Source organism: Aquarana catesbeiana, linkage group LG03 (assembly GCF_042186555.1).
Source record: "Aquarana catesbeiana isolate 2022-GZ linkage group LG03, ASM4218655v1, whole genome shotgun sequence".
NCBI classification, from domain to species: domain Eukaryota; kingdom Metazoa; phylum Chordata; class Amphibia; order Anura; family Ranidae; genus Aquarana; species Aquarana catesbeiana.
The window spans coordinates 61451165-61463293 of NC_133326.1; the positions used below are offsets into that span (position 1 = coordinate 61451165).

General features: G+C 43.2%; 1 protein-coding gene across 4 annotated transcripts in view; it reads left to right on the plus strand.

Annotated features, from left to right (window-relative positions):
• Window positions 1-12129, plus strand: part of PDE8A (phosphodiesterase 8A) — a 478153-nt gene that overhangs the window by 425278 nt on the left and 40746 nt on the right. For all 4 annotated transcript variants that reach the window (XM_073618600.1, XM_073618598.1, XM_073618599.1 and 1 more), the window contains one exon: window positions 10633-10797. In XM_073618600.1, the coding sequence (XP_073474701.1) occupies window positions 10633-10797 (165 nt within the window). The remainder of the gene's footprint in view (window positions 1-10632; window positions 10798-12129) is intronic.

Consider the following 12129-nt stretch of genomic DNA (forward strand, 5'->3'; position numbering starts at 1 on the left):
ATGGGGGAGATGTGTGATGGAGGGGTGGAGGGGAGCCTGTGATGGAGGGGGGGGGGGATCTGTGTTAGGATGGTCTGTGATGAGGGGAGTCTGATATGGAGTTTGTGGTTTAGAATTGAACATAATGGTATGTCATATAATTTTGCATATAGACAAGGTTCTGCAGCATGTAAATCTGACTGCCTGATAAATTTAATTTCAGTTTTAATTATAATAATGGATGTGGGGGCCTTTTGGTGCGCATGATTTTTTTTTTGGGGGGGGGGGGTAGGGGGCAGCATTTCATTCTTGAACCCAGGGAGCACAATGTCTTGGGCTAGCCCTGATTAGTACAGTGACGGTGTATATTTTTAGCACTGTATTAGTGTCATTGGTTCCCACAGATTGTCAGTTGGTGTCAGCTAGTGTCAGACTGCTCGCCATACTATCATAGTCCCGCTATAAATAATTTATTACCGCTATTATGGAGAAATTTGATTTTTACATTTTTTTTTATTAAATATGTTTTATAGCAGAAAGTAAAAAATATTGGGTTTTTTTTTCAAAACTTTCGTTTTTTCTTTTCAATTATAGCACAAAAAAAAACCCAGTGGTGATCAAATACCACCAAAAAAAAGCTCTATTTGTGGGAAAAAAATGATTTAAATGTATTTTGTGTACAGCGTTGACCACGCAAATGTCAGTTAAAGTAACGCAGTTGCAAAAAATGGCCAGGTCATGAAGGGGGGGTAAGTCTTCTGGAGGGAAAGTGGATAAACTATTCAGTCTCAAAGAGTGTAAGAAGACACAGGGTCACTCATTGAAATTGGAGGAGAAGTGGTTTAACCTTAAACTGTGTAGTGGGTTTTTTTTGGTCAAGGCGGCACAGATGTGGAATTCACTTTTACTATTGGTGGTGTCAGCGGGAAGTATTGATTGATGTGTGTGAACACCGCTCTAGGTCTGTCTCCCATCTCCACCTCCTCTAACACACAGAATCATGGATTCCAATGAGCAAAAAAGAATTCTGGTTGGCCGCACGTCCAGTAAAATCACCTTTATTTCAGCAAGTCCATAAAAACATAAGTAGTATTGATAGTTTTAAACATTTCTTGGACAGGTATCTTAGTAGTATACACAGTATACAGGGATAGGGGAAATGATTTTTGACATGAACACACCCCCTACACAGGTTGAACTGAATGGACTGGTGTCTTTATTCAACCTTACCAACTATGTAAATACAGCAGTGACTAAGGGCTTGTTGACATAGGTGACTGGGTGGTGTTGGGTAGTGGTGGATAGTAAAAGTAGGCGTTTGAACCATGGATTTACTACTCCCAATCACCCATCTAAAGAAGGACATGCAGCTGCTCAGGGCTGTACACATTAGGGATCAAACAAGACAAGGAATTGGTCGCACACTGGAACTCCAAATTATCTCGATTGTCAAAAAAGGGTCAGACAGATACAGGCAATGGTAGACGTTTCACAAGCGATAGCTTGCTTGTTCACCCACATTAGGGGTCAACTGATTATTTGTGCGGCCGATTATCGGCAGCCGATATTCACTTCTTTTGAAGAATAGGTATCGGTCACAAACTTACCGATATTACCGATATCGCTTCAAGGGGTTGTACCGGGGTGAAGCTTGCAGCTGCAGACATCCTCTCGGTACCATTCTTTAGAGCAAACGGTCAGCTTTCTTGTAATAACAACCGATGTGTCCCACGGGTGGCCTGAGCGACCAGCCATCACATCCACCAGCTGGCCAGAGACCAGAAAAAAACTGGCTTTGTTTGGGTCTCGGCTCTAGTAACCCGGAAGCGGTCATGACATCACTTCCAGATTACTGGCATCCTAATGCCCTGTACACACGGTCGGACATTGATCGGACATTCCAACAACAAAATCCATGGATTTTTTCCGACAGATGTTGGCTCAAACTTGTCTTGCATACACACGGTCACACAAAGTTGTTGGAAAATCCGATCGTTCTGAACGCGGTGACGTAAAACACGTATGTCGGGACTATAAACGGGGCAGCAGCCAAAAGCTTTTGTCTCTTAATTTAGCATGAGCATGCGTGGCACTTTGTGCGTCGGATATGTGTACACACGATCGGAATTTCCGACAATGGATTTTGTTGTCGGAAAATTTTATAGCAAGTTCTCAAACTTTGTGTGTCGGAAATTCTGATGGAAAATGTGTGATGGAGCCTACACACGGTCGGAATTTCCAACAACAAGGTCCTATCACACATTTTCCGGCGGAAAATCCGACCATGTGTACAGGGCATAAAGGAGCCAGTTTTAAAAAAATACTGGCGTTTTGAATACTTTCAAGTGCAGAGGAGGGGTTTGGAGTCTTATAGACCCCCAATCCCTCCATAAAGAGTACCTGTCACTGCCTATTACTGTCGCAAGGGATGTTTACATTCCTTGTAACAGCAATAAATGTGATTTAAAAAAATTAATTAAAAGGACAGTGTAAAAATAAAAACGTTAAATCTACAGAATATCAACACCTGATATCGGCTATCGACCTAAAAGGCAGCAGAAAAATCTGTCCTGAAAAAACTATATCAGTCGACCCCTAGTACACATGCTTCACCTCGTGACCACGCCAAAATGAAACCGCCTGTTGCAGACTTGCCACCCAGTGAGACCAACTGTAGTGTATGGGGCTATGCCGCAATTGCTTTTCAGAGATGTGTGACAGGCAGTGAGGAGGCAACATATCACCTCCTTACAGCCTGTCAAATGCCTCTGAAAAGCCATCCAACACTGAATGCTTTTCAGAGGGGTGGTAAAGACTGCTGCTCGTATAAACGGGTCCTTAATGAATTAGGGTTACATCATAGGATCTTCTGTAATGGTGGTAGCGAGTGACCGCTGTACAGTTATTTATATATATATATATATATATATATATATATATATATATATATATACCCTGTTTCCCCGAAAATAAATAAGACCTAGCGTGGTTGTCAGTGATGGCTGCAATATAAGCCCTACCCCCCAAATAAGCCCTACCCTGAAAATAAGACCTACAAGGACAAAACTAGGGCTTATTTGGGGGGTAGGGCTTATATTGCAGCCATCACCGACAATCAGGCTAGGTCTTATTTTCGGGAAACAGGGTATATATATATATATATATATATATATATATATATATATATATATATATATACTTAGGTCACCTCCGAGTTAACAAAGCCACCATATGAATAAGACAAAGCTCATAGTTAAATTGAATCTATGATACTAGTGTGATAATGCTGTTATTCTTAAACAGGAAATTTGCACCCTAAAACTAGATTTATCTTTGTATTTACTGCTAAAAACAAAAAAAGCATTTTTTCTGTCAGTGAACAGTTATATTTTTGTGCGGTCCATCTTCAGCTGAATGAAATGTGTACATGTCCATCCCATGCCCCCTGGTGGTTAGATGTTTGTATCCTGCATCCTGCTGTTCTGTTACTTGGTATGCCAAGAAAATCTCAATCACTGCAGGCATTCATTGTGGGCTCCTGCAGGATGAATCCAATATCTGTGCTAGGTGAAAAAAGAGCTGGAAAAAAGCAGACACTTGAAATGGTTTAGAGAATCCTTCAGTGGTTAATGACTGAATAAAGCAGAATGTTCTACAGCTGATCGTACCACTTGATATGATATATAATTGCTGATTAAAATGAAACAGCTATTATTATTTTGGTTATTATGCCATGACAAGCATGTTTTATTTTGTTGACGCATTGGAATCTAGAATAGAAATTTGGTAATGTAAATTTGGCCAAAGTTCATAGAAAAACACAACAATTTACATCTTAATTACGTTTTGGAGTCAAGATTTTTCTAATTAAATGTCCCAGGAGCCCCTAGAATGCACCAGCAGATATCTGAAGGGGGAGGGGGGGGGGGGGCAGAGGGCCTATAGTTCATACTGCCAGTTTAATGGGTTTACTGGCATGACCAGTTCACTTTAATGACAAACCAGTGTTTAGTACATTAATTTGATTTTATTATAGGCCACATTTATAAGAGCTGAGTGACTAATTATTATTGTATTATTTTATCTCCACCCGAGATTGCAACAAAAATGTAATTAAGGCCGGTCATAGACGGAGCAAATTTCTTTCCAGCAACCACCGATCCCCGCCGGGAGAACACAGTGATTATTGCTAGCGGCTATAAAAGCCACTGAACCGCTGGCAATAATTGCATGCCAGTACTTGGGGTATGCCTGTAGGCTGGTTGTACCCAAGTTGAGCGATCGCTTAACTTGGGTACATTCAGCCTGGCAATACATGGTTCGAATCTCGGATGGCTCAGCAGGATTCTGTCTATGGCCGGCTTTAGGCTTTCACACAGACGTTCCGATCAGATCCACTTGTCGGCAAATCTAAAATGGAAGTGCCAAGGACAGATGTAAATGAACATGCATCCATTTACATCTGATTACCTCCATGTCTGTTTATGAAGACTGTCTGTCTGTCTATTAAGAAGGTCTGTGTCCTTTTCCATCTTTTCTGACCTAAACATGAAGGATCAGAAGTAAAAGGGTGTAAAAGGACGCACGTCTATTTATCTGTTCGGTGATCCCCGCTGAGCAGGCGGATGACTTATGCAAAGCGGACACAGACCGCTCTCCTCTATGGGCAGCCGGATGTACACTGTCAGTTTACACCCGGCTGCCATCCAGTGTGATTCCCTGGACGGAAGAGGAACAGATGCCCTCCTGTCTCTTTTTGGCAAATTGGATTGGAAGTAGGCGGGTGTAAACTGACACATGTCCACTTACACCCGTCACTCCATAGAGGAAAATGGAGGTTCCAATCAGGCCCACCTAGAAAACAGGCAGTTGGACCCGATCGGAACGTTTGTGTGAAAGGTACCTTACAATATGAAGTCCTTATCAAATAAATCCCAAAAAGTTCACACAGTTGAATCCACATACTGTATACAAAATCACTTTGTGCCACCACCTACAATAGGAAAGTAGCTCAGATCTGGCCTCTACACCACTGGTAGGTTAGAAAACGCTTTATTTCATATACTGCAAGAGTGCTAATCACTAATCTCTCCCATAGCACGGATGTGGGCTAAAAACTCAGCAAACTTCACTTTGTAATTTATTTGATTATGAATTTAAGCTTGCCAGACTTTCTCTCTTTCAGCTAAACAAGAAAAATCACAGGATTCCCTCATCCATGTAAGACAGCATGGATGGACAGATCTGCAGTGCTGGCTGTGGTATACCCCAGTGGTCTCCAAACTGTGGCCTGAGGTCCATATGTGACCCTTCGCTTGCCTTTATGTGGCCCTCGGGGCACTATTCCGCTCATAGATACAAGGCAATTTTCCGCCTACTGACACCATTGATGAGGTATCATTCTTTTCACCAACACCAACAGTGGGGCATAATTCCTCTCATTGATGACAACAGTGGAGCCCTATTCCCTCCACTGGCACCAATGATGGGTCATACTTCTACTGATATATAAACATTGGGACACTTTTCCTCTCACTGACCTCAACGATGGAGCACTATTTCTCCCACTAATACCAACAATAGGGCACTATTCCTGTCACTGACACCAACAATGGGACAATATTCATTCCAATAGCACCAATGTTGGGGTACTATTTCTCCCACTAATACCAATGATGGGGCACTATTCCTCTCACTAATACCAACAATGGGGCACTATTTCTTACACTGACATCAACGATGGGTGTGACAGGACCAGCTTGGGTGCCTCCGTCAAGATCTACAGACACTTCCTCCAGTCTGGACCCAGGAACCGGGTATTATAGCTGAATATTGCACCCGAGATACTAGATGACACTAGCTTAGGTGCATACTGGAACTGGCTCATACTGGAACTCACTTTATTGAAAACACACAGAATTTATATATCACACCAGCTCAGATTATCACATAGTGCTAATCACCTCTCCCATACCATGAATGTGGGCTATAATCTTTGGAATTTATTTGATTAGCACTTTATGTCTGCAGGGGTATAGGGAGAGCACCAGACAGCAGCTGGGAAAGCCGGTAACGCTGATGTCACCCATAGGCTCCCATGGTGCAACCATTGTTGGCATTCCCTCCTCTCCCCTGCCGCTGCTACAGTCTGACACAGGGAAGCCGTATTACATGACTGAACTGGAGCAGGCTGAAAATAGGTAATTATGTAAAAAAAAATTTACACGTTAGGTAGTACAAGTGTTAGGAAGGGAGTGGGAGTATTTTTAGGACTAGTTAGGCCTTAGCTGAAATTCTACTTTAAGCTTGCCAGGCTTTCTCTCAGATGAACAAGAAAAATCACAGGATTCCCTCAATTAGTAAAACAGCATGGATGGACAGATCTGCAGTGCTGGCTATTGTATACCCCAGTGGTCTCCAAATTGTGGCCTGAGACCTGTATGCAACCCTTTACTTGCCTGCATGCGGGCCTTGGAGCACTATTCCACTCATTGATACAAGGCATTTTTTCCTCCTACTGACACCAATGATGAGGCATCATGCTTTTCACTGACCCCAACAGTGGGGCATAATTCCTCTTATTTACGACAATAAGTGGAGCCCTATTTCTTCCAATGGCACCAATGATGGGTCATACTTTCTTCCACTGATATAAACGTTGGAACACTATTCCTCCCACTGACATCAAAGATGGAGCACTATTCCTGCCACTGACACCAACAATGGGACAATATTCCTTCCAATAGCACCAATGTTGGGGTACTATTCCTCCCACTAATACCAATGATGGGGCACTCTTCCTCCCAATAACACCAATGATAGGGCATTATTTCTTCCACTGACACCAACGATGGGTGTGACGGAATCGTCTAGCACCCAGCTTGGGTGCCTCCGTCAAGATATAGGTTCCTCCAGTCTGGACCCAGGAAGCGGATATTGTAGCTGAATATTGCACCCAAGATACTAGATGACACTAGCTGAGGTAGTACTGGAACTCACTTTATTGAAAACACACACAAAATTTATATACCACACCAGCTCAGGTGGCCTGATCACATTATTCTAACAATACAAACTGTAAACAGGAATATCATTAGCACATTGAGGGAACAGCTAACATAAACATTAAGCTAATTAAACAACTAGCTACCTAGATGACTCAGTGCCCATCACTGGGAGAGACATACGTAACAGAAAAACAATTAACACCTTAATAAACAGACTATAGCAGGGGACCCCAGCATCAGGTTGCTTTGAGTTGATAATATTAACATCTGCACTGAGTTTCACAGTCTAAAGCAATCATTGCTGGTTTGGGCATAGAGACCCCTAATATGTATCTGGGTCCTCCAGTTCCCAGAGCTTGTGTGTTTTGGGGAGACAAAGACTTGAATCTAAAGCAATACCACTCCAAGGGTCCCCCAGGCACACAACTCCCAAAGAGTAGTGTTCCCTTAAAAGCCAGGGCCCAGAGTCAGTAGGCAAGAGGCCACCCTGCAGTCCCCTCCAAAAGCCCCTGTTCTGGTTGGGTCTGTCACTGTGGGAAACTATTCCTTCCAATGACACCAGTGTTGGGGTACTATTCCTCCCATCAATCTTAACAATGTGGCACTATTCCTCCTCCTTTTGACCACAGGCCCAACTGACCACAAAGCCTGAGGCATTTTCTACTCCCACTGGCCCTCCTAAAGTGTAAAGGACAGTAAATTGGCCCTTTGTTTAAAAAGTCTGGTGACCCCTGGTATATCCAAACACTACCTTACTGAAGAATTTCTTTACTGATAATTTTAAGAATTCCTGGAGTTGGCCTTTAAGGCAGCCCATAGATGGTTCATTTTTTTCATTCAACCAGCGGGTTGAACAAAAACAATGACCCAGTTCCCCCATCCACAAATTTAAGGTGGATAGGGGAATCGCTCCTGCTGAGCTATTGTGTTCTGAGGGCGGAGAGACTGCCCCGCTGTCAAAACAGGTGCTGATTGAGCGGCATTTATCCGAAAGGCTGGTTGCACAGAAGTCTGTAGATTGACTTCTATACAATCAGAGTGCCCATACTTGTATCGAAATTCAGCTGGTCCCTGATGAACCAAGCAAATTTCAATCCATGTATGACCGGCTTAATGCTCTGTACACACGATCAGACATTGATCAGACATTCCGACAACAAAATCCATGGATTTTTTCCGACGGATGTTGGCTCAAACTTGTCTTGCATACACACTGTCGCACAAAGTTGTTGGAAAATCCAATCGTTCTGGTTCTGAACGTGGTGACGTAAAACACGTACGCCGGGACTATAAACGGGGCAGTAGCCAATAGCTTTCATCACTTAATTTATTCTGAGCATGCATGGCACTTTGTGCGTCGGATTTGTGTACACACGATCGTAATTTACGACAACGGATTTTGTTGTCGGAAAATTTTATAGCAAGCTCTCAAATTTTGTGTGTCGGAAATTCCTATGGAAAATGTGTGATGGAGCCCACACACGCTTGGAATTTCCGACAACCGGGTCCTATCACACATTTTCCATCGGAAAATCCTATCGTGTGTACAGGGCATAAGTCTACTAACCCATAGAAGCCAATCAGAATTCACTCTGCTGTGACTCTTCAAGTCAGACCAGTATTATTATTAATATTACTATTACAGGTATTTAATGTTTGTAGTGCCATCACTTTAAGCAGTGCTTTACATACTATTCATTCATATCAGTCCCTGCCCTCAAGGAGCTTATAATCTAGGGCCCCTATCTTGCACATACATACACATACATAATAGGGAAAAAAAATTCAGACAAGAGCCAATTAACCTATCAGCATGTCTTTGCATTGTGGGAAGAATCCAAAGAACCCAGAGGAAACCCACACAAGTACAGGGAGTCCATGAAAGCTCCATGCAAATAGTTTTCCCAGGCAGGATTCAAACCAAGAAACCTAGTCCTTCAAGGCAGATTTATTAACTAGTGAGCCACTGTGCTGCCCAAAAACAGGATGGAGTCTGATTGGTTGCTTTGGGTTACTGCACTCAAGAATAATAAGGTCCCTTTTTACTCCAAATGTTTGGCCCTCGTGGTATGAAAACCATAGGCATTACACTTGCGTCTGACCTTTTTCTGAATGTTTTCCATTAATTTCTACATTACCATGTATCTTTTAGGGCAAGAACATATCCATGGACTTATGTTAAAGGCTTATCCCTTGTGACTTTCCGATCTATACCCTTGGGCTTGTTTAACAATGTGTCCTTATAATATGTCTTCAGTGCAAATCTGTTGCTAAGAGTGAACAAATACAGTCGTCATTTCAGTTCAAGAAATTAAAAAGAAAAAGAGCTAACAATTTGAACTCTTTTAAATATAGATCTCTTTGGCTTTCTGTTTCACACAATGTCATAGTCTGTTCTCTTGTTTGGTAAATCAGTATTTTGTAGATTATAGTATGTAGGTTCAGGCATTGCAAATGGGCAAAAGGGGAAGCTAATGTTACAGTGAAACTCCTAGAAAAGCAGCACTTTGCTGGCTCATAATGGGTTAGAGAGCTACTCACCTCTCACCCCCATGTTGTTGTTTTTTTTTTCCCCTTTATGTAGTGCTACATTCTCTTCAAAACACATACTGATTATCCTGATGCAATCCACTGTTTGGGTGATATGCATCAGGGTCCAACACCGCCACCTTGGTACTCTTCAGCTGGCTGCCTTTTCCAGATGTAGGCAGTCAGCTGCTGATGACTCGCTGGGCCCACCCTACACCCCATCCACTTCTCCACCCCTGGCCACTCTGTGTGCCTAATCATGCAGCCTTTGGAGAGATGTGATGTAAACCCAAGAGGCTGCAGGATCAGGGACTTGTCACTGTGCGTGGGGTGCGGGGGCAGGGCGGGGGGTTTTAAAAGGAATAATCTCCCTTTTTTGGAGTAAAGTTCCACTTTAAGTCAAACAAGGTGTATACCACCTAGTGGACGTATCTATTTTACTTATTTTGTACATTCATATTATCCCTCAGGAGTACAGCTACTTCTATACTGCCCCACCCCTCCGTTGTGCATTCACAGAGCAATTTGTATTTTTTTAATCAGCTTTCATAATACAAAGTCTTACGTGATTGTGCAAGAAGAGAGGAAGGGTGGGCAAAGCGACTGCAAACAAGTCTCCAACTGCTGCATTGGAGACCCAAAGGTCCAGTGTCTGAGCACTGGAAGTATAGCAATAGCCGTTCTCCCAGTGCTCAGTAAATTTGCCTCTTTGGACTTAATCCTTTATAGGCCAGCAGTTTTTTAAAAGTGCTGCAGTTCCTCATGTTCCGCTTTAAATGGCCCTGTTGTGGGACATGTGCCATAGAACCACAGCCCAAAGCTTTTATTGCTAGAAGGCCGGAGTGGGCCCCAGTCCTATAGCAAGACCAATGCCTCTCTGTTAAGTATCCGAAAATGTTAAAATGTGCTCGGGTTAAATTAAAGGTATATCTCACTTTATTCTGTGCAAGCTGAAACAAGGCTTAGGAAGGAAGGATAGTTTGAATTTGTGTTTATGTCCAAAAAAAAATGTTTCTCGTTTGTATGACACAACTTTTGCAAAATCTTTACTAAACGTGTAGTTGACAATGTTGTCATAATTTAATAAGCAATTATTTTCTTTCATTTTTTCTATTAGGTAATAAATATCATCAATTCTGCACAAGAAAACAGCCCAATGCCAGTGGCAGAAGCTTTGGACCGAGTCCTGGAGATATTAAGAACAACAGAACTGTATTCTCCACAGCTCGGAACCAAGGATGAAGATCCTCACACCAATGACTTGGTTGGAGGTTTGATGACAGTAAGTCAGCTCCCATATCTTGCAACCAGAAGTATGTAATTTTAACAAACAAGTTCCAAACCATCAGCCCTATTCAATGAATAGTACTTTCTTTTAAGTGCAATAAATCAGAGTTTAATATATCTGAGGAGTGAATCCTAATTGCTTAACTGCTTCCGGACCACCCCACGTACATTTCCTGTGGCAGGGCGGCCCGGCTGCGCAAAGTCACGTACCTGAACGTGATTTCGTGCTCGCGGTTTAGGGGGCCAGCGTGCCGCTCCTTCTGTAACTGGACGCAGCGAGAGCCAGTCAGCGGGTCTGGCGGCCACTGCCCAACACAGTTCGTAAGCACCTCTCTAGCCACTTAACGACTGCGCCATAGCCGAATGATGGCTACAGCGCTGCTCGATAACACTGGGAGGGCATACTATGACGTCCTCCCAGAATCTGGGGCGCGCACACGGGAGTATCTGTGACCGCCAGGTCCAGAGGGGAGAGTGGACCCGGTGCATCATGGATCACGGTAAATGGCCGCTGACAGCGGCTGTTTACCACGTGATCGCTCCGTCATATGATAGAGTAATCGCTTGTAAACAAACTGGCGTCATGTCCGGTTCCTCTCTCCCCTCTCTGTACCGATCGGTACAGTGTGAGTGGAGAGGAGAGAGATCGGGTGCAGCAGCACCATAGGCTGGATTTGTAGTGCCCACAGCGCTGATCTGTGACAATTCGGGGACTCATCCATTTATCCATGCTCAGCCATCCATCCATACTCAACAATACTCAGCCATATCCAGCCATACCCAGCCATCAATCAATACTCAGCCATACCCAGCCATCCATCCATAATCGGCAATACACATCCATACATGCTCAGCCATCCCATCCACACCTATCCATACTCAGCCATACCCAGCAATACTCAGCCATATTCAGCTGTACCCAACCATACCCAGCCGTACCCAGCCATACTAAGCCATACTCATTCATGCTCATTTATCCCATCCATACTCAGCTATCCCCATCCATGGCTCATCCATCCCCATTCATGCTCATCCATGCCACATCAGTTCTCATGCATGCCACAACAGTGCCTCACAAAAGTGTAATAGGTAGTTAAATTAAATTTATGCCCCTAGAACACCTGACTGTGCTCCCTGCATGTTGGGCCTCTCTATGTGGCCAGGCTGTGGAAAAGTCTCACACATATGGTATCATTATACTCAGGAGGAGTAGGAAAATCTATTTTGGGGTATTATTTTATGTATGTACATGCTATGTGTTGGAAATATTGTATAAATGGACAACTTTGTGTAAGAAAATGCGTTTTTATTTTCTTTCCTCAATTTC